The sequence below is a fragment of the Ursus americanus genome, chromosome 22 (genome assembly GCF_024610735.1).
Source record: "Ursus americanus isolate L20-20 chromosome 22, mUrsAme1.1.p, whole genome shotgun sequence".
Taxonomy (NCBI): Eukaryota; Metazoa; Chordata; class Mammalia; order Carnivora; family Ursidae; genus Ursus; species Ursus americanus.
In genome coordinates this window covers 28886937-28910001 of record NC_142148.1, presented here as the reverse complement: position 1 = coordinate 28910001, position 23065 = coordinate 28886937, and the positions used below count along the sequence as shown (strand labels likewise).

General features: G+C 39.0%; 1 protein-coding gene across 3 annotated transcripts in view; it reads left to right on the top strand.

The window, feature by feature from the left end:
* DNAAF9 (dynein axonemal assembly factor 9) overlaps positions 1–23065 on the top strand; it is a 125338-nt gene that overhangs the window by 15045 nt on the left and 87228 nt on the right. For all 3 annotated transcript variants that reach the window (XM_087853722.1, XM_087853721.1, XM_045808224.2), the window contains exons 2-7: positions 4917–4996; positions 8526–8645; positions 11886–12010; positions 12848–12944; positions 13865–13971; positions 18420–18497. In XM_087853722.1, coding sequence (XP_087709848.1) covers positions 4917–4996; positions 8526–8645; positions 11886–12010; positions 12848–12944; positions 13865–13971; positions 18420–18497 — 607 coding nt within the window. The remainder of the gene's footprint in view (positions 1–4916; positions 4997–8525; positions 8646–11885; positions 12011–12847; positions 12945–13864; positions 13972–18419; positions 18498–23065) is intronic.

Sequence of the window (23065 nt, the reverse complement as noted above, 5' to 3'; positions counted from 1 at the left end):
ATTTTTCACTTCCTGTAAAGTTCAAAGTTCATCCATGTTTTTAGCATGTTACAGAATTTCCTTTCTTTTAAGATTAAATAATATTCCACTGTATGTATATACCAGAATTTGCTTATTCGTGTCAATAGATACTGGCTTCTGCCTTTTGATTATAGCAAGTAATGCTGCTGTGAATATGGGTATACAAATATCTCTTCAAATCCTTGTTTTCAGTTTTTTTGGATATATACCCAGAAGTAGAATTTCTGGATTATAAGATAATTCTATTTTTAAATTTTTCTCTTCCCCTGCCCCTCTATTTTTAATTTTTTGAGGAACTGCCATACTGTTTTCCACAGCGGCTACAGTTTTACATTCCCATCAGCAGTGCCTGAAGGTTCCAATTTCTCCCAATCCTTGCTTGTTTTTTCTTTTTTTAATAGTAGCTATCCTAATTTGTGTGGGATTAGTATCTCTTTGTGGTTTTGATTTGCATTTCCCTCATGATTAGTGATGTTAAACATCTTTTCATGTGCTTATTGGCCATTCATATATCTTCTTTAGAGAAATGTGTATTCGAGTCTTTTGCCTATTTTGAATGGGTTTTTCTGTGTGTGTGTGGTTGAATTGTAGGAGCGCTTTATATATTCTGGACATTAATCTCTTATCAGATACATGATTTGCAAATATCTCCTCCCATTCTGTGGTTTGCCTTTTCACTTTGTTGATTGTGTCCTTCTGTGAACATAACTTTTTAATTTTGATAAAGTCTAATTTATGTATTTTTTATTTTGTTGTCTGTGCTGTTGGTGTCATAGCAATAAATCATTGCCAAATGCAGTTTCATGAAGCTTTTCCCATGTTTTCTTCTAAAAGAAGAAACAAAAACATGAACCGTTATAGTTTCAGGTTTACATTTAGGTCTTTTTTTCTGTTTTGAGTTAAATTTTGTATATGGTGTAAAGTAAGGGTCCAAATTTATTTTTCCTCATGTGGATACACAGTGTTCCCAAAGCCATTTGTTGAAAAAATTGTCCTTTTGGGACACCTGGGTGGCTCAGTTGGTTAAGCATCTGCCTTCAGCTCAGGTCATGATACCAGGGTCCTAGGAGCAAGCCCCACCTCGGGCTCTCTGCTTATCAGGGAGCCTGCTTCTCCCTCTCCCTCTGCCTGCCCCTCACCCTGCCTGTACACGTTCTCTCATGCTCTGTCAAATAAACAAATAAAATCTTTTTTAAAAAATTGTCCTTTCTCAGTGTGTGGTCTTGGTACCCTTGTGAAAAATCATTTGACTGTGAGGATATTATAGTGAGTGAAAATAAGCCAGTCAGAAAAAGAGTTTATTTCTGAGTTCTGTATTCTATTCCATTGTTCAATATGTCTGTCTTTATGCCGGTACCACACTGTTTTGATTACCATAGCTTCGTAGTTACTGTTGTAATTGGGAAGTGTGTCCTCCAGCTTTGTCCTTCTTTTTCAGTATGGTTTTGACTATTCTGGGTTCCTTGAGATTTCCTATGAATTTTAGGATGGATTTTTCTATTTCTACAAAAAACATTGTTGGGATTTTGATAGGGATTGTGCTGAATCTATAGATCACTTTCTGTAGTATTGACAGTTTAACAACACTAAGTCTTCCAGTGCATGAACATGGATGTATTTCCCATGGATGTATTTCCATTATTGGTGTCTTCTTTAATTTCCTTTAGAAATGTATGAACAATTCAGTTTCTCTGAATCCTCCCCAGCATTTTGGTATTGTCACTCTTTGTTATTTTAGCTTTTCTAATAGATGTGCATTGATATCTCATTGTGGTTTTAATTTGCATTTCCCTAATGGATAATGATGTAGAACATGTTTTCAGGTGCTTATCTGCCTGCCATCTCTATATCCTCTTTGAGGAAATGTTTCTTTATCCCTTTTGCCCATTTTCTAATTGGATTTTAATTTTTTCTTACCATTGTTTTGAGAATTCTTTATATATTCTACTTTGTCAGATATGTGATATAAATATGTTCTCCCAGTCTGTAGCTTGTTTTCTCATTCTTTTAACGGGGTCTTTCAGAAAGTAAAAGTTTACAATTTTGATGAAGTCCAGTTTATTGATTTTTTTTTTCTTTCATGGATTATACTATTGGTATCAAGTCTAAGAATTTCATTAAGTCTCAAGTTCTGAAGATTTTCTTTTGTTACCTTTTAAAGATTTTATAGTTTCGGGGCACCTGGGTGACTCAGTCAGTTAAGCATCTGTCTTCCGCTCAGGTCATGATCCCAGCATCCTGGGATCAAGCCCTGCATCTGGCTCTCTGCTCAGCGGAGAGCCTGCTTTTCCCTGTCCCTCTGCCTTCCAGTCTGCCTCCTTGTGCTCTCTCTCTGTGTGTCAAAAATAAATAAAATCTTTTAAAAAATAACTAAAGATTTTATAGTTTTACATTTAAAATTTTAAATCTGTGATCTATCTTGAGTTTGTTTTGTATAAGATACAAAATTTAGGTTGAGGTTCATGTTTTTGTTTGTGGATACCCGTTTGCTCCAACACCATTTATTGAAAAGACTATCCTTCCATTGTATTCCTTTTGAACCTTTATCAAAAATTAATTAGCTGTATTTGTGTAGGTCTATTTCTGGGAGTTCTTTTTTGTTCCATTGATTTATGTGTCTATCTCTCCATCAGTACCATTCAGTCTTGATTACTTTAGCTGTATAGTAAGTCTTGACATCGGAGTGATTCCTCTCCCTATTTTTTCTTCTTCCAAAAATTTTTAGGTATTCTAGTTCCTTTGCCTTTCTATGTGAGTTTTGGGTTAATTTTGTCTATATCTACAGAAAATCTTGCTGGAATTTTGAAGGAATTTTGTTAAATCTGTACATCAATTTAGGGAGAATTGACATCTATACTATCTTGAGTCTTCCAATCCATAGACAGTGTCTCTCCATTTACTTAGATCTTCTTTGATTTGCTTTTTTAAAAAGATTTTATTTATTTATTTAGAGAGAGAAAGAGCTCATGTGAGCAGGGGGAAGGAAGGGGAGAGACCTTCCAGCACACTGAGCGTGGAGCCTGATGTGGGGCTCAATCTCACCACCCTGAGATCATGACCTGAGCTGAAACCAATAGTCTGACACTCAACCGACTGAGTCACCCAGGTGCCCCTCTTTGTTTTCCTTTATCAGTGTTTTATAGGTTTTAGCATGTAAATCCTATACGTGTTTTGTTGAATTTATATTTAAATGGCATTATGTTTTTAATTTTGGTTTCCATGTGTTCATTGCTTTGATACAGAAATAGAGTTGATTTTTATATATTGACCTTGCAACCTTGTGAACTCACTCAATAGTTCTAAGATAATAGATTTACATAGGCCGTTATGTCATCTGCAAATAAGGGTAGTTTTATTTCCTCCTTTTCAATATGTATGTCTTTTATTTCCTTTTCTTGTCTTATTGCACTAGCTAGAACTTCTGTTATCATGTCGAATAGGAGTGATGAGAGCAGACATTTTTTTCTTGTTCCTCCTTTTAAGGCAAGAGCATTCAGTCTTTCACTATTAAATATAATCTTAATTTCCTAATTTTCTGAGTGTTTTTATTGTGAACAAGTGCTGAATTTTGTTGAATGATTTTTCTGCATCAATTATATGGCTGTATAATTTTTTTTCTTCTTCAGCCTGTTAATATGATGGATTACATTGATTGATTTACCAGTTATGAACCAGCCTTGCATCCCTGGGGTAAACCCCTCTTGGTCATGGTGTATAATTCTTCTTATATGTTGTTGAATTCTATTTACTAATATTGTATTAAGGGTTTTTAGAGATATATTCATGATGGATATTGGTCTATAGCTTTCTTTTCTGGGAGTACTGTCTTTGGTTTTGATGTTAGGTGGTATATGTGAACATTGTGAGGGAAGACAGTGATAATGACAGCTAAGTCATGGAATGGATTTTTTGGGGAGTGGAAACATCAGAAAGAATCCGGGGGCGAAAAAAGAATTCAGGGAAGAGAAATAGTGGTGTTTCACTGAATACAGTTGTTTGGGTGAGTATAGGGCAGTATAATGGAGCAGATTCAGCGAAGAGTGGGGATGAAGTCTGATTGTCATAGATGGAACAGTTAGTGTAGTTGGTTTATGGAGGATCTTAGTTAATAATGATGTGGTAAGGTTGGGAATATGTTGACTGTAGAGAAAAAATTAAATATAGGAGTGTTAGGGAATGAATAGTGGAGGCAGATCTAGTGGAAGGATCAGTCTTAAGCAGGAAATCGAGCACCTTTTCCTGGGACTGCTGGGAAAGAGGAGGGGTTGGCATGAAGAGCATGGAATCCTTAGAAGTGATATTAATGTCTGGGAGTGCCTCTCCTTATGCTGTTTTTGGGAGGAGGGAGTATCGCTAAGGCCACAGGAATAGACCTGCCCAGAAATGGAAACAAATACACTTTGCTGACACTCTAACTGGGGGTAGTTGTGATGATGAATCAGAAGAGTTTCATTTAGGTCCTTAAACCAATATTTTGTTTTTTATATGTTTTTCACTTTTGTTTTTGGCAAACTGATGGGTACCACAGGGCAAATAAGTGTGGAAACTCTTCTTTGATAATCCTCAAAATTGAGATATCATTGGAGAGCCTTCTGATCAGCTGCTGAGTCTCAGTCCTGTCTAGCATTGACCACAAGAGGGCCTTTGGCTTCATTCTCTATTGGGCCACAGAGCCACAGACTATCCAGTTTGTAATCAGCAGTTCAGATTTAGGCTTCAGATAAATTCTGCATAATCTCTTCCAGAAAGTAGAAGAGAAGGGAGTACTTCCCAGTTCATGTTAATAGTTCTGATATCAAAACCAGGCAAGGACCAGTTTCCATCCCTAGCATCATTCCTCTTCTTCATGCCTTTGTGTGCTGGCACTTAGGAGCTGATTTCTGTTCTTGTTGCAGCTGCAGCCGACTCCGCCAGGTTCAGAGCATCTTGACCCAGAGCAGCAAGTCTCAGCCTGATGGGATCCTCTGCATCCTAGGTCAGTGCTTTTAACAAAGTGGGGCAACCTGGCTTCTGTTCAAGGACGATATTAATAATGGTATCATTGTAAGATAAGCTTGAGTTAGTCTCCTTCTCCCAGCTCTTCTTCCCTTGAAATCTGTTGCTGTTCTCATGAGTCCAGGTGAGCTATCAGTGGGATAAGGAGGACCTACCACAGGGCAGGTACTTTGTACATGTTATCTCATTCTTCTCACAGCAGCCTTGCAAAGGAGCAATGTTGTCTCTTTTTTACGGAGGGGGAAACCAAAACTCTAGGAGATGAAACAGACTTGACCAGGACCATAGAGTGGCAGAACTGGGCATTTATTTGTTCTTTAATTTTTTTTATTATGAAAATGCATCATATAATTTAAAAATTAAGACAATACACAAATGATAATGAACAGAGCTTCCTAACCATCTCAGATACTCGGTTCCACTCCCCAGAGATAGCATTGCCAATTGAATCTTTTCTTTTTCAAACACAAATGGGAACGTTTTATTCATACTGTTGTTAACCTAATTTTTAAATTTTCATTTGACAATGTATCTTGGAGATTTTTTCTGTAACAGATTGATCTTATTTATCTCATTTTCATTTATACCCATATTATTGAGTCGTGGAAGTGGAATTGTTAAGTCTGGTGGTTGGTCCATCAACCACCCAAGTTCCTTCCCAGAAGCGAACCACTACTAGGTTCTTGTTTGTCTTTCCTCATACATTCTATGCGTGATTTTGTGTTTTCACTTAACAGCACTTGCGTTTAAGCTTGCGGGAGGCAGTGTGCAGAGTGGTTAAAAACATGCACTCTGGAGCTAGGCAGGTTTTAGGTTTGAATCCTGATTCCACTACTCAGCCCAGACATTGGTGGGTCTCCGTAAAAACACAGTTGTGGTGCAATAACCAAGCTATGGAAAGAGCCCAGATGTCCATTGACAATGGATAAAGAAGATGTGGTACATATATCCAATGGAATACTACTCAGCCATCCAAAAAAATGAAATCTTGCCATTTGTAACAACATGGATGGAACTAGACAGTATTATGCTAAGCGAAATACGTCAATCAGAGAAAGACAGTTATCATATGATCTCACTCATATGTGGAATTTAAGAAACAAAACAGGATCATAGGGGAAGGGAGGGAAAAATAAAACAAGATAAAATCAGAGAAGGAGACAAACCATAAGAGACTCTTAATCATAGGAAACAAACTGAGGGTTGCTGGGGAAGGGGGGGACCAGGGATGGCGTAACTGGGTGATGGGCATTAAGGAGGGCTCATGATGCAGTGAGCACTGGGTATTATATAAGACTGGTGAATCACTGAACTCTACCTCTAAAACTAATAATACACTAGATGTTAATTAATTGAATTTAAATAAAAATTAAAAAAATAAATAGCGGCTGATGCCAGCAGAGAACAAAGAATGCCTCTTGACTATATACACTCAATACACACACACACACACACACACACACACCTGCACAAGCCGTCTTTGAAATTTAAATGGTATTCAGAGAGGAAATGAAGGGCAGAACCTTAAAAATTGCCTAAGTTTGAAATTTAAAAAACTGAACAATAATTTTACTGAGCTTACCTGGGAAAATGTAATCAAGTTTTCTGCTTTTAGAAGGAAATGCGGATTTATGATAAAAATTACATTATTTTTGGTTAAAGCTGTAGTTTACCTAAAAACAAAACAAAACCCCCATAGTTGTGGTGGACCTGGAATTCCTGCCAAAGGTTTCAAATGTTCGAGCAACATTTATTGGATTCTCTCTCCAGCTGCAACTCTCAGAAGGGTGGGGCCTATCTCTGCCATGAATTTACCTACGAATAAAAGTACCCGTTCATTACTGTACTTATGCTATCATTTCAGTTGGCTTCTGTGTCCCTTCCTTTGACATACCCCTGCAATCAAAGTTATGTTTGTTTAGCACTTCTGTACTTTCTGGCACTATAAGATTATTTTATATATTTCCACTCCAGTCCTAGAATCAGCCATTTCTCCAAGGAGTGATGGGGTTCCTTTTACTGGAGAATGGTATTAGAAACCAGGATCTGGTCATTGGATATACTCTTGTTACTACTGGGATGTCATTCCTTCTAGGCCCTGGGGCAGCTGACAGAGTAACAAAATACTTGTGTGTACATTACCTGTAAATGTTATGTAACCATCTGTATCTATATTAAGCTAAACATGAATTCATATTAATGTCTCCAGCCTACCCAGTTACCATGTAGATTATTCTAGTTTCCCCCTTTTGCTTATCTGTAAACTTCTACTTCACCAGTAAGAAACTTGGCACCCATCATCCACCATCAGTTTACTTGTTTAATTCCAGTATACATATATAGCAGTATCAGAATTGTTAACCCATAATATCCTATGAAAAACAACTTTGTCAGCTAAGGCATAGTGCCTACATGGAGTTTCTTTTGCCTTTAATTTTACATGGCCAATCTTTTTCATGTCAGCAATTTATGCAGCTGGAACCTTTAGAAGTGGACGTGGTGAGACTAGGTCTGCCCAGTCTACTGTTTATTTTTAACTCTATAGCCCTTCAAACTTTGGTCCTTAAATAGGCCAGTCCATTCTGGCTTTTGATTCTTTTTCATCCCTCTCTTCACTGAAGCATGGAATGGGATAGAACAGGGCTGTGCTGCTTTGATCTCAACTTAGAAGGGAGTTCTCTTATATTAGAAGTCCTCTGCCACAGGCAGTTCCTGGGCCCCTCTGGTCTAAATGACCATTACTTTTTACTTTTCACTTGTCTGAGTGACTATTGACAGTCTGCTTTGCCAGACTCGAGCCATATTTCTATTCTTGGAGCTCTTTCTGCTCCAACTCCTTCCTCAGCCTCATGTAGACAGCTACCACCTGCCCATGACATATTCAGAGATAATCAGGACCCAGATAGTACATATGCCCATGCCATTGAGAGGCAGTAGTGAAGGTGTATTGTTTAATTTCTCTTTTGTCTCTGACCCAGCCCTGCTAGACTGTAAATTCCATGGGGGCCGTTTGCAGGCATATTTACCACACACTCCAGCATCCAGCACAGTGATGGGCCTTGAGCTTGATAACTATTGTGAAATGATGGGTGTCTGTAGTTCCATTCACTTGTCCTGTTTTTCACTTCTTTGAGTTCTTTTCAAACTACCTTAATCTGCCTTTATTTGATCATGTTTTGATAAAGCTCTCTTAAGTGAATATTTTTTATCCCCTAGTTCTATTCCAACTGAAAAGTATTCCAAAATCTTTAACCAGCCATGGCAGGACATGGGCCATATTTTCTGCTTCTTTCTATACTCAAAAATTGCTTTTTGGAAATAGATCTTGAAAACCAAGTAAGAGTACTTGATGCTTCTTTCACAGAGTTGCTTAATTTCGTTTCTGGCACAAAACTGGTGTGAGCTTCTGCCTTTAACCTAACCATCAGGGTTTTGCCGAGCAGGGGCAAATTGTTGGGAGTCATTTGTGTCCCGTAGTACAGCTGATCAGAGCCTTCTTTGCTTTGCAGGAATCGATAGCAGGTATAATGAAGGCTGCAGAGAGCTGGCGAATTATCTTCTGTTTGGTTTGTACAATCAGAATACAAGTGATTTTGAGAAAACAGGGTTTTCTGAAGAAGTTCTAGATGGTAAGTATATGTAGTATGAAGTAGTATGCTCCTGTTAGTAACCTGCTGGTTGATACAAGACTAGTGACAAGTAGTTTTCAGAATATGTTTACTGGGTAAATCAGCTTTAGAGGGAAAAGTGCATATCAGTTTGGCTTTATATCTTCTTGGCAAAGTACTAGTTTTCCTCTGAGTTGCCTACTGGCTTTACATGCTGGGAGGTTCAGATTATGTGCTCTTGTCCTGTGAAAGCACATTCAGTTGTGGGTAAAGGATGAGCCTGCAGGCTACTCCTACAAGGAAGACTTCATGTGGATCTTCAGCTTAGGAACAAAGACTCTTTGTCCAGCTCTGTCTTTGGGAATTGTTCTGTGTGACTTTAATTCATGACGATGCCCATTATTACAATAGAGGCTTTCTGCTTACATTCCCCTTTCTTCAACTCTGAGACACTCTCCCTGTGTTGATGCTGTTGTGGGCTGATGCCCAGGAGCTGTCTCTGATATCACATACTTAGCATCATGACTTGTCTGCCAGATGGATCAGGAGACACAGGAATAGACAAATCAAACTGGACAAGAGACAGGCAGCTCTTATGAAGCAGCTGGGTAGTGTGGGAAAGCTAACATCTGATATTGAATATTGATATTGAAGTTACCTTGCAGTGGATGTAGTGCCGTGGTTTTAAAGTGGGGGCATTTGGCAATATCTGAAGACATTTTTGATTGTCACAACTGGGCGGAGTGACTACTAAACATCTGCAGGCGCACGGACAGTCCCCCTCCCCCCCGCAAAGAATGATCTGGTCTAAACTGTCAGTAGTTCTAAGGTTGAGGAACCCTGGTCCACTGTATGTGAAAATTCTTCTGTGGTAGAATCCTTAACAGTGTTTATCCTTATAGATTGCTTAAAGATTTTTTTTTTATTAGGAAGTGCAGAAGGAGCAGGCTGCAATTATAATTTCCATTAAATTTCTTTCAATTTCAATTTTAGTTTCAGACTTTGATTTTTAAAAATGCTTCTTTATGCAGGGCATCTGCCTTTGGCTCAGGTCATGATCCCAGCATCCTGGGATCAAGCCCTGCAGCGGGCTCCCTGCTCAGTGGGGAGCCTGCTTCTCCCTCCCCCTTTGCCCCTCCCCCTTTTTATGCTCTCTCTCTCTCTCTCAAGTAAATAAATGAAATCTTTTTTAAAAAATGCTTCTTTGTGCTGTATATCTACTGGTTTAGAAAGAATTCATCCTGGGGTGCCTGAGTGGCTTAGTCGGTTAAGGGTCAGACTCTTGATCTCAGCTCAGGTCTTGATCTCAGGGTTGTGAGTTTGAGCCCTGCATTGGGCTCCATGGCATGGAGCCTACTTTCAAAAAAAAAAAAGAAAAAGAAAAAAAAAAAAAGAATTCATCTTGGCAGCCATTTAGAATTATAAAAAGACATATGCTCATACCAGCCACACATTTCACTGCAGCCAAAGTTGCTAAGGATATTGTAGTACTGAAATTAAGGAAATAGTTTAAATCCTCAAAGGTGTGTTTTCTTGGCTTATCATTGTCTTTATCTTGCCATCTGGCACAATGGGTGCTTATGAAATGAATATTTTCTTTGAATTAATAAATCATTAATGAATTAAAAATGAATCAGTAAATTCATTTTTAAAATCCAAGTAGTTGGCAAACTGAGATCACTGGATTTATGCATCTACATTTTGATCTCTATATGAGAGGAAAAGAGGCCAACATGAAGGATTTATTTTTGAAAAAAATGTTTTTAATAGTTTACATATTCATCCAATTTTCTTACCCTTCCATCTTTTACTGTTAATTTTGTTCAGAGCAATGACATCAGAGTCCTGTGAGATTCTGAGAATGCTTAATTTGGCTTAGTAGTTGTTGCATTATTTCTTTTACTGGATCCCAGTTCTTTGTGGAGTATTACACATTAGTATAGAGCACAGTCTACACAGGAAGCCCCCCTCAGGCTCTCCACGTGACTTCAAACTCTCACGCCTCAGCAGGCAATCTACAAGTGATTCAGGGCAAGGCTCTTAGAGGGTCTGTATGAAGAAGACCAACAGGATGAGAGGTGATCCCTGTCCCATCCCTTGCCACCTCTTGATTCTAGTGCTTAACTAAGAGTCAGCAGTGAATAGGCTGCTCTATACTGTGTTCCCTAGAACACCTGGGTCTGACTGGTGTGGGGCACAGGGTGATTTTTGAAAAACCAAAGGCCAGTATCATGGAGCTTTATTTCAAGAGATCACCCAGTGGTGTGGTCAGCTGCAGTCTGTATTCATCAGGCTTAGGTTTTTGTGGAATACGGGCTGTCACACTGTGTTACTGTGTTGCCATTGCCTTAAACCTGCTGTTTCAGATGCTCCCTGCCCCCATGCTCCTCTCACTTCCAGCCTCCTCCTCCAGCAACTTCCCTAGCATCATCTTGTTAGTGAGATGCCCAAGATGGCTCTGCTTTCTGAGGAGCCATGCAGTAGAGCTCTGCTCTTTTTCTGGAAGTATGACTGCTTTCTGTCCCAGTCTTCAAACTGCTTAGATATTCCTGCCCCATTTCATGGCTGTTAGCTTACATAGGTTTATTTGCACCCTTGGGATCATGCTATTTATTTGACCCACCAACATTTGTGGTTATTCCTTAAGTCTGTGAGCTGCTAATCTATTTATAGATGCCTTGTCCACTTGCCTCTACTTCCTTCCTCCCAGCCTTTCCTGTGTACAGAGTTCACCCCCATACACAGTAACCCTTCCCAGAGCTGAACAGTGATGTCCTCAGGTCCATGATTGCCTTGAGTCAACAGCAACGAGCTTTAGCCATTAATATCTGCAGAACTGTCACTAGCAATATTTGGTGTTATTTCCTGCCTCGGTGGCTTTAGGCTTCGGAGTTTCTACTTGGTATTTATCTCTGTAGCAAAATACACAGCTAAGTCTGGTACCACAGATTTGATGGTGTTGAACTTTGCAAAAGCAGAACATCCCGAAGGTTGTTCTTTTTACTTATTCTGTCCCTACATTGTCATAGCCAGAGGGCCACAGTGGTGGGAGCATTGCATGGGAACTAGAAAGTCCTTGCTGCCCACACGTGAGTGTTACACAGTCACTTTGAGGCACCTTGCCTCCTTATAAAGAACTTTCAGTTTAGAGTTTTGTTACGTTGTCTCTGAAATAGCTTAAATAGTATTATTATGTGAGCAGAAAATGTATAAAGGAAATGCCTTTGAAAATGTTGTGATTTAATTTTATTTTCCTTACAGATGTAATTATACTGATTAAGTCAGATAGTGTCCATCTGTACTGCAATCCTGTAAACTATCGCTATCTCTTACCCTATGTGGCACATTGGAGAAATCTGCATTTCCACTGCATGACCGAAAATGAGGTAATGGGAGAAGATAGAATAGGCACTTAGAGACATTCTAAGGATACTGTTTCAGAAAAGTATAGATCTAGAACAGGAGGCCCCTTAAAAAAGTCAAATTGCAGGATGTCATTACACAAAAAAAGCTATTTGTTTTAGTGGAACTTTTCATAATTCATTATGACGACGCTACCTTATAGATAAATTATATATGTGACAGACAAAAGGGACTCTTCAAATTGGGACCTAGTCATAGGCTCGTGACCCTAGCTTCCTGTCCTGCTTGTTTATCACTAGCCTGCACCCATTCTCTTAGGGGCCTAGAGTCTGATAAGCTTTTGTAACATTTCCATGTTTGGATTTTTTGGTATTTGTTTCCTTTTGGGTTCTTTTCAAGGGTTTGACTGTAAATCAGATTGGGGCTCGAGATTTAGGATTTCATGGAAATGGTGACCTAATATGGGTCAAAAACCCTTCTTTCTTTTCTTTTTTTTTAAGTTAAAGGTGTTTACTGTAAATCCTAAGTGATCACTAAATTAACACAACAGACTTACAGTCCAACAAAAAAAATAAAATAGAATCATAAAAAATACTGATACACAGTTGACCCTTGAACAACATGGGAAGAACCCGTCCTTCCATGTGAGCTTTTGGGGAATTTTCGAGGCAAGTTTTATCTCTTGCATTGAGGTATCTGACCAGCAAACACAAAAAGTTGGCTCTGGAAACACCCTCTTGGGGGCAGTCTTCTATAAATGTCATTTGAGGTAACTCTGATTGGTACGATACCAAGAAAATAGGGGATTTTGCATGATGTTTTCTCAGAGTCTATTTTCCTTTCAATTTTTCCCTCTTCAGTATGAAGATGAGGAGGCTGCAGAAGAATTTAAAATTGCCAGCTTTGTGGACATGGTTCGAGACTGTAGTAGAATTGGCATTCCTTACAGCTCCCAAGGTAAGTATCTGACAACAAGCCATATCAGAACCTTGCTTGGATGATGTGTGAATCTAGAGTTTCTACTGCTCCTTCCATTGGAGGCATTCAGCTGGGAAACCAATTGATCTATTTTCACTAAAGGCAGAGAATCAAGCAGCATGAAATTTGGGGATTTTTCTGTGCAAGCTGGTACTCATAACTGAAATTTCTGTAACAACACAACAGGCCATCCAGTCAGATAGAAAAACCGATAAGGGATTTACCACAGTTGCCATTTAGCTGTGGCACTTAATTGTATGGAGGATATAACTATGGAGCCTCTTGGTAATAAGAAATAGTAATTCATCTAACACAACATAAAAAAATTAAAAAATGAAGAAATAATAATTCAGGCAGCTGTTAAAAATATGCCAACAGTGACCTAAAAAATTATGTGTAAAAATAAAGGAAAATAACAAATTTATCAGTGCTTATATCTTATTTTTAAAAAACTTTGCGCATTAGAGCTATTGGTATAAGAAAGGAAATTTTTTTATTTGGTAATTTTCCCTTGAGGAAGTTGATTGGCTATGTTTCTTAAGGGGGAAGAGCCAAGTTTGGGTCTGTTAATAATTATATCCACTAAGTGATGCAAGTCAGATGTAATAGGCCACTATTTATTTACTAACTTACTTGCTCACTTAGGAAACCAGAATGTGAAAATACACTGCAGAGAAATCTGAATTTGTGTAACTTGTTATGGTTTGAATTTTCTTTGGCTTTCATTTTGTATTTCTAGTTTTAATATCTAACCATTTTATCTGTTTCACTTTTATTTTGTTAAATGTGGCCGTGGTGACTTTGAGAGAGATGATGCCTGTCTAACCACATCAGATCAGGTTTAGACTGTTACATCCAGGATGGTATTTGATACAGGTTGTTTTATTTGATTTCTCTAGGTCACTTGCAGATATTTGATATGTTTGTAGTAGAGAAATGGCCAATTGTACAGGCCTTTGCACTTGAAGGCATTGGAGGGGATGGATTTTTTACCATGAAGTACGAGGTATGTATGAAAGGCAGTATGCCTGGCTTTTGTCTGCCACTTGCTGTCTTTGTGAAGGGCCCCCATAATGTGAGTGTGGATCATTATGACACTCTGAAAAGCTAGCCGTTATCTCTCAAGAGCATGGAGCAAGTTAAAAAATTTGAAATGGAAAATAGATGCTGTGCAAAGCTAGTCCCTAAACTAAACTCTGGGTGTTCTTTCTTCTAGGAGTTTCTCTCTGTCCTCCTTTCTGTCTTTTCCCCATTCCGAGTCCAGTGTTCTTCCAGACTACTCCTGTAGCACCCTAAGCTGATTCCTCTCACAGCTTTCTTTGTCCTATGTTACACATTTTTCACACACCCCTACTCATGTACCCACCCACTCTTTGTCTCTGGATTGGAAGCTCCTTGAGAACAGAAACAGCCTTTTCATTGTTGTTTGTATCTTAGAAATTCATATAATTTGAGAACTATTCAAGATCAATGAAAAAGACAGTGCAGAATTTTATATAAGTACAGCATACTAGAGGAATAAAAGGGTTATCTTTTGCATTATGAACAGTATCTTTTATTTTAGTATTCCTTCTATCTACGAGATGACCCATAAATATTTAAGTGAATTAATGAATGAGTCTGGGAGAGGGGGTCACCCGGAGTGCATATTAAGGAGGATGGCCTGGTAGGTTAGCAGTATCACCATAGGCATCTCCCACTGAGATGACCTGCCCCCAGCACAGAAGCAGGGAGTGAGCATTGACATGCTCAAAATGGGAGCATACTATTAGGCATAGAATAGGAAGCGTAGCCCAGGGCTAATTACTACCCCTCTTTCCAAGAAGTAGCAGTGTCCTTAGGAAGTAAATGGATTCTTGCCTGGTAAACCCTGTAATGTGGAAGGTACATGGGATGTAGGGTTGAAGAGAAGCACACCACTTGGGCTCCACTTTTCCTGCTCCAAAACTATAGTATTCTTACATCGACTATAAGTAGCAGAACTTCAACAAGACTGTGGGAGCTGCCCCTTCTAGGAAGTAATGTTCTCTAATTTATTTATTTATTTAAGATTTATTTATTTAGGGGCGCCTGGGTGGCACAGCGGTTAAGCGTCTGCCTTCGGCTCAGGGCGTGATCCCAGCGTTATGGGATCGAGCCCCACGTCAGGCTCCGCCGCTATGAGCCTGCTTCTTCCTCTCCCACTCCCCCTGCTTGTGTTCCCTCTCTCGCTGGCTGTCTCTCTCTGTCAAATAAGTAAAATAAAATCTTTAAAAAAAAAAAAAAAGATTTATTTATTTAAGAGAGAGAGAGTGAGCGAGCACGAGTGGGAGGAGAGGGGAGGAGACTCCCTGCTCAGTGCGGAGTCTGACGCAGGGTTCCATCTCACCACCCATGAGATCACAACCTGAGCCAAAACCAAGAATCAGACAACATTCAACCAACTGAGCCACCCAGGCGCCTTAATGCTGTCTAGTTTAGAAGAGCAGGGGCATGGGAGACCTGGGTGGCTCAGTCAGTTAAGCATTCGACTCTTGATCTCAGCTCAGGTCTTGATCTCAGGGTCTTGAGTTCAAGACCCACATTGGGCTCCACACTAGGCTCTGTGCTGTGTGTGGAGACTACTTAAAAAGAAAAGTACACTAGGAGGCTTCAGGCTTCATACAAACCAAACGAGGCAGGCCTCTGACTCCTGCCTTAAGGTACATTACAGTATGCAGACACATCCAAAAGGAACAAATGCTCTTCCTTTCTTTAAGTAGGCTCCATGCCTAGCATGGGCCTTGAATGCATGACCCTGAGGTCAAGAATCTCACGCTCTACTGACTGAACTAGCCAGGCGCCCCAACAAAATCCCTTCCAAAAAACCTTTACAAGATAATGTAGATCTTTCCTATAGGATGGTGTTTTATGGGGTGAAGGGGGCAGTGAGGAGGAAACTGCACACATCAAGATCCCTTTCTCTAGATCCTGCCTTTCTTTGTAACTGCTAATTGTCATTCTCTCAAATACTTTCCTTTTGTCTCCCTCTCATTCTTCCCCCACCTCGGTTCCCTTCCTTAGCAGCCTTAAGGGTATGGAGTAGTACTCCACTCTGAGTCACACACCAGAGGCCTGATAACTGCCTGAGCCAGAAAGACTCTTGAGTCTTTTGAAGGCCAAGAGAAGGAGAACTACAGACACTTAAAATTTAATTTTTAAAAATTCTGTTTTATTGTATGTCTTTACCCAGAAGAAAGTTGTTAACCCAGAGGATGCTTTGTTCCAGGTGTACTAGGTGGCAGCACGAGAAAGGAAGCCAGACCCACATAAGCTTTTACTTGGCATTTAGGTTGGGCCAAACTGAATTACTGGTATAGAGAACTCTTCCTGGGAAGCAGCACAGGGAAGTGCCTCTGATAGGGCTTTCCCTGCCTCCAGCTTCCTCCTTCTTAACTCTCCAGCTGCTGGAACTGTCACCTAGTAATGTAAATTTACATCAACTAGCCCCTCAAGGAGAGGATTCTAATAGCAAACTTCTGAATAATGAGAGTAACCATAGAGCAAGCATTCATTTACCTTTTTATGGACAAAACATAAGATCTTCATATTTAAAGGTGGAATAAGACTTATGAAAAGATTCAACAAAATATAAGAAAGGAACCATAGCATATTAGATGCAGAGATAGATCAGCATGCTTTTTAAAAAGATTTTCTCCAGGAAATAGAATAAGAAATGAGAAAAATGTCTCTTTTGTACCTTTTAAGAATGGAGTATGTAAAGAGAGAAATGAGATATGGTAAAGCATACACAATTAAAAAGGGAGATAGATGACATAAGGAAATATTATGTCTCAAAATTATTAGTAAAATTAAAGTTTGCATTTAAAATTAGAAATCAGATTCAGCACCTTCAAAAAATCAAATCTGTTGATACTCGAAAAGCTGTTCCAGAATACAGAGGAAGGAGCCAAATGTATTAACTCAATCTTCTGGAATTTAGAATATAAAGGAGTAGAGATCCTGAGTAACTGCCTCATGCCTGTCTGCTCTCTAGTAGTTGACAAGCTCTGCTGAGAGCATAAAGCTTCCAATTAGCCTTTCCATTTGGAAATAAAAACAAGCAACCAAAGATCACCAGACATTTGATTAAATACCTGTAATTTGACAGGAAAAGATCAAGATTAAAAAAAAAAAAAAGTTGGATTGGGTAAGACCCAAAGGTAATTAAGATATAGAGCAAAACTTAAGGCACAAAACTCTCATTAGAATGCCCAGACAAATAAGATTTGGTGACCATAGAACAAGTATTATGTGTTGATAAATTAACATAAAATAAGAGCTCTGGGAAATTATAGTTGATAAAATTAATAGAGGGGCTGGGAGGTAAAGTTAGGAAATTCTCTAAAAATGTAAAATTTAAAAATCAAGGAGATAGAAAATATGAGAAAAAAGTTAAAAGATATAGAGAACTGATCTAAGAAGTCTGATATCCAACAAGTAAGAGTTGCAGAAAGATAGAGCAGAGATATCAGAAGGGAGGAAATTTTTTAAAAAGAATAAACATTTTCAGTGATAAAAAGAATAAAAACTTTTAAATTAAATGACTTAGCAAGTATAAATGGGAAAGAAAAAACCTTAAGTCTGTCTATGCCTTTTTTGAACAGTAAGGATAAAAGAATATCACAGAAAGCTTCCAGGAAGAAAAAAAAAAAAAAGTCACCTACACAAGACAATAGGAACCAGATTTCTCTCCTTCCCGAAACAACTCAACCTAGCCAAACCAAAGGAACAAACAAAAAACAAAATATGTGAAGCAATGGTTTTCAAGATAGTAGACATCAGACAATGAAAAATAGTGATTCTCTGAGAGAAATAGACAAGGTCAGCCCTATGATTGCACTTGTTTACTACTTTGAGAAAATTTCCAGGCCCATGGCATGGGGAGGGGGTACCCAGGTGAATCCCAGTATATTTTGTAAGTTGAGAAGATGCAGTGGAGAGTCCGGTGAGAGTAGGGCAGCTAGAGTACTAAAAAGGAAAGTGCCCAGAGAGAACGCCAAAGATCTGCCAAGATTCGCCTGCCCTCCACCCATTCCAAGTATTCAACAAAGTATCAGTGCACTCAAGTGTCAGGTAACTACCAAGGGCAGAGTTAAACAAAATCTGAAAAGTAATCAAGAACAGTGCCTGATACATGCTAAGGGCTGGGAACAGTACCTACTCCAACCAGTTAGACTGGAAAAACACATATTGAAAGAGCATTGAGTAGAGTCCTCAGAAGGGTATTCAAAAGATGTACCAAAGTTTCTGTAAAGATAGCTTCCTTGAATGGGACAGCATTTATTGATATGTATTGCTTCTAATATAATTGATAAAATTTTTATTTATTATTCTAATCACTGAGTTTTCACCAATATAGTTATGTATGATACTTCTGATTGTCATAGTGATATTGACTCATTTATTTCAATGTTTTTAACCCTTATGTTGCAGTTGCAGGATGTGAGTTTGAGTCTATGGAATGTCTACAGCAAGATGGATCCTATGTCTCTGGAGAGTTTGCTTTCAGAAGTAAGAAGCCAAATTGTATTTAACTTATAAATATTAGAGCCAGCTCAGTTATCCACTAACGGTATTTAACTTGAAGAAATGCAAGATATGTTTTTGTTTGAACAATTTTCTTCCCCGATTTTTATCTTGAACTCCTCGGGGGTGGAAGGAGACTTGGAAAAGTGATAGTGCCTCTTCTGCTCTGAGGAAACCTCACCTGAGGTGAGACCAAGGCTGCCTACCAGGGTTGATGTTTCCACCTAAAAACATTCTCTAGATTGTCACCTAAAAAGGTGACTTTAGATTCCACCTAAAAACCCTAGATTGTCAGTTGGGCTGGACTTCAGAAAAACAACACAGACGGTGTCTTTTTGCACTCTTTCCCTGCTATGAAATGATTACAAAGATGGGGTTTGGCTTAAAAGAATCAATTAGAGCGGAGGTCGGCAAACGTAGGCTTTGTGCGCTCTCCATCTCTGTTAGAATTATGTTAGAACTACTCAGTGATGCCATTGTAGCCTGAGAGCAACCATGAACAATGCTTAAATGGATGGGTGTGTCTGTGCTCCAAGGAAACTTTATTTACAAAAATATGTGGCCTGCCCGCAAGCCATAACTTGCTGACTCCTGGATTAGAGGGTCAGGCATTAATATCTGAACTTGGAAGAAAGCATGATGTTGGTTGGAGCAATTTCCGGTGAGGAGCAACAGGTAAAACTGAGGCTACAGGAACAGGTGCTGTATTAAGCAGCTCAGCAGTGGCTCTCAGTGGCCAGGCTAGATATGCATGGAAAAAGAACAGTGTGTAGCCTTTTAATTAAATTAGTTATGGTATTAAAACCCAACAAAAGTAACAAAAATGGAAACTATAGACGAGTCTCACTTGTCAATGTTAATGCCTGTTTTTTTTTTTTAAAGATTTATTTATTTATTTGAGAGAGTGGAAGCAAGAGACAGAGCACCAGTGGAGGGGGAGAGGGGCAGAGGAAGAGAGAGAAGCAGACTCCCCACTAAGCAGGGAGCCCGATGTCTGATCTGAGCTGAAGGCCGATGCTTAACTGACGGAGCCACCAAGGCGCCCCTTTAATGCCTTATTTCTCGGGGTTTTGGGTTCAAGCCCCACATTGAGTGTAGAGATTACGTAGTCTTAAAAAAAAAAAGAAAAGAAACAGTCAAGAGAATTAGATCCAGATAGTGGAATTAACTAATGGAAAATTTCAAATAACTAATAAAAATGCTAAAGAATTTCAGCAGAGACCTGAAAACTGTAAAGAACCAAATGGAAATGTTAGAAATGAAAAATACTATACCTAAAATGAAGAATTCATTAGATTGTCTTAACAGCAGGTTAGATACAAATGAAGAAAAATTCTGTGAACTTGAGGGTAGGTCAAAGGAAGTTTCTAAACTGAAGGACCAAGAAAAAAAGACCAAGGGTTGTAAACAGAGCATCCAGTATCTGCCAAACAATGTCAAATGATCTAACATAGTATAGTTGGAGTCCCAGAAGGAAAGTAGAGAGAAAATGCAGCAGGAAATCTGAGTTGATAATGTCCAAGAACTTTCCAAGTTGATGAAATAAATCAATCCACAAATCCATGAAGCTCATTGAACCCCACATGGGATAAAAATTACTATAAACATGCATAAAAATGACCATAAACTTGTGCAGGGATCTCTTGTGGTGAGTCTACAAATGTTAATAAAATTCAAATCCAGCAACCAAAAGTATTTAAAATGCAATTCTAGTCTTTATTTGTGTCTCTAGAAAAATTACTGAAAAGGGAGCAATTCGTACCCATATTACTTTTTTAAAATTTGCCTTATTTTCTTCTCCCTTCTCTGAGTTGTTTCATAGCCTCCAAACTTCTCTAAAACCCTCTTTCTGTCCACCATCCAAATACTTACTCTGCTCACATCTATTTCCCCTTTGCCAAGACTTGTAATCTTAAGCCAGAATTGACATCTAGGCTTTAAATTAATTCCCACTGGTCAGTCACTGCTAGCGGCTCTTTGATGGCGGGAAAACCTACAGCTCCATGCTACCTGGTCAGATCCCACGGAGAGAGAGTGCAGACTCCTCTGAGAAGTATTTTTTTTATTTTATCGATTATGTTTTCCATGAAATACTCCTTATAGATGAACTGCACCTGTACTCACAGATACACTAATTAAACTACAAGGAGGTGCTACTTTTTCATCTATTAAAATGCTAGATATTTGTTAAAGGCTGAGAGTAGAGTTGCCAGTTACCAAAGAGTAAGAGTGAGGCCTTCAGTGGAATACGTGAAATGCCTGTCTGGAATGAACATTTGGCATCGCTATCCAGCCATTTCAGTCCAGTAATTTATCTCAAGAAAATAATTAAAGATGCCAGTGAAGGATGTTCACTGAAATATTGTTTATAAAAACTGTTAATAAAAACTGAAGACAAAGTAAATGTCCAACAGTAGGAAGTAGATTAAATAAATTATTCAGTGGCCCATTATACTGTCATTTAAGATCATGCTTTAGAATTGGATTTTATATAGAAGTTCAAAATATGTTGGCAAAGTAAAAGTTATTTCCATCTTTGTAAAACAATTTGTGGTTTCTATGTCTTAGAAACCCCAGGGGTAGTCTTATTGGTCATTTATATTATTTTATTTTCATTTTCCCATTTTTATTGCATTATGTAATTCTTAAAAATACTTTGAAATATTGAAGTTGATCCTTTTTCCCCCCTTTTCAGTCAATATAGTGCCTTTGGGGTTTTTTGCTTGTTTGTTTGTTTGTTTGTTTGTTTATTGAGAGAGAGAGGGCAGGAGTGGGGGGTAGGGGCAGAGGGAGAGGGAGAGAATCTTAAGCAGGCTCCATGCTCAGCGCAGAGCCTAATGCAGGGCTCAATCTCACAACCCTGAAATCGTGATCTGAGCTGAAATCAAGAGTCAGACGCTCAACCAACTGAGCTACCCAGGGGCCCCTGCTTGATGGTTTATTAAACAAATACATAGCCCTTGATCCCTGCTATTTCTTGGATACTGTGCTTATGCTAAAGTCGCAGAAACAGGTAGACCTGGCCCCCTCTCATGCTGTTTAATGGGCTTTTAGACAAATAATAGCAGTGTACTTTAGTAACTGCTGTAATTGCAGTGGAATATAGAGGGTAAGGAAAATAACTCTGCCTCGAATTGCTCCGGATTGCTTCCCAAAGGAGTCATGTATGGTAATCAGAGATTTTTCCAGACAGGAGGAGGTGGTATGAGCATTCTAGCCACAGGGAAGGAACCTGTCTGGAAACCCCAGAAATACACAGAAAGCCTCAGAATCATCTCCTTTTGAACATTGAGAACAACTTTTAAACATGCTTGCTTTCCCCTTGCCTCGTCCTTGAGCCAGCTCAGCTTGCTGGTGGTGCAATGAATATGGACTTTGAGCCACCAGAGAGCCGGATGCCAGCCTAGGGCCAAGAGTTCTGTCTAAAGTTCAGTATCCTTCCCTACCATCCAAGATCCAAGGCACATTGGCATGGTTCTTGGGGTGTTCAGACCTTTTCTGCTTATCTGACCTTGATATCTATCTGGGCCTGTCTTCTGGATTTGGCTTCAAAGTCTGTGCAGATAAACTTTCCCTTCTTCATCATGAGATGCAACTGACCAGTTCCACCTACATACACGATATCTATTTCCATGAGTGCACCATTTGTATTAGGGAAAAGTTGGAGAATAGTGTGTCTGCTGGAAAAAACAGGCTCGGGGTATCTCTTACGTCAATATATTTCCACTTCTGCTGCTCTTTAGTATTACGTCCTCAGGCAGGTCACTTTACTCTTCAGTACCCCAGTTTCCTTATCTATAAAGTGGGCATAGAGAAATGCAAGGATGTCAGGACGTCTTAAGACTGTGTGTATATGTATATTTGTATGGACATTTCATATATAATGCTAGTTATTTTTAGTATGAGAATTCATCACATCTTTCATTTCACTCATAGCATGGAACTGAAAGCAGTATTTAATGATTCATTCTACCTTATTCTGTAATTAGTAGTGATACATCCTCAGGGAATTTTTTGGAACAGAGTGCCCATCTTTTTTCATGTATTCCCCAAAACACACAGACTATGTTGGATCCTGGATCAGGGGCACTGATTGGGCCTGATAGCAGCAGGTCAGAATCCCAAACGCAGAAGGTCTGGTTAAAGGGCCACAGCACAGAGGTGGTATGGCAGGGCAGTCTGACCCAGGTAATTGTAGGTTACCGGTTACAAGTATGCACATATTTGTGTGTGTGTGTGTGTGTGTGTGTGTGTGTGTGTGTGTATGTAAGATACTTCTGTAAAAATAGAATGAGGATATTTTCCAAAATGTTAACTGATTTTTGTTCTATATTTTCTGAGTTTTCTGTAGTGAATATATTACTTGTGCATCTGTTTTTAAAGATTCAGAAAAGAGCATTAATGTATAGCAAAGCAACAGAATCTTGCCACCCCAGAAGCAATGTGAGTGCTTTTAGCTCATTAGCTCTTTCCTACTCCCATTAGCTCTTTCCTACTCCCTCAAGAATAACACTATCATGAATTCTATGGCAATGACCTCCTTACTTTTCGTT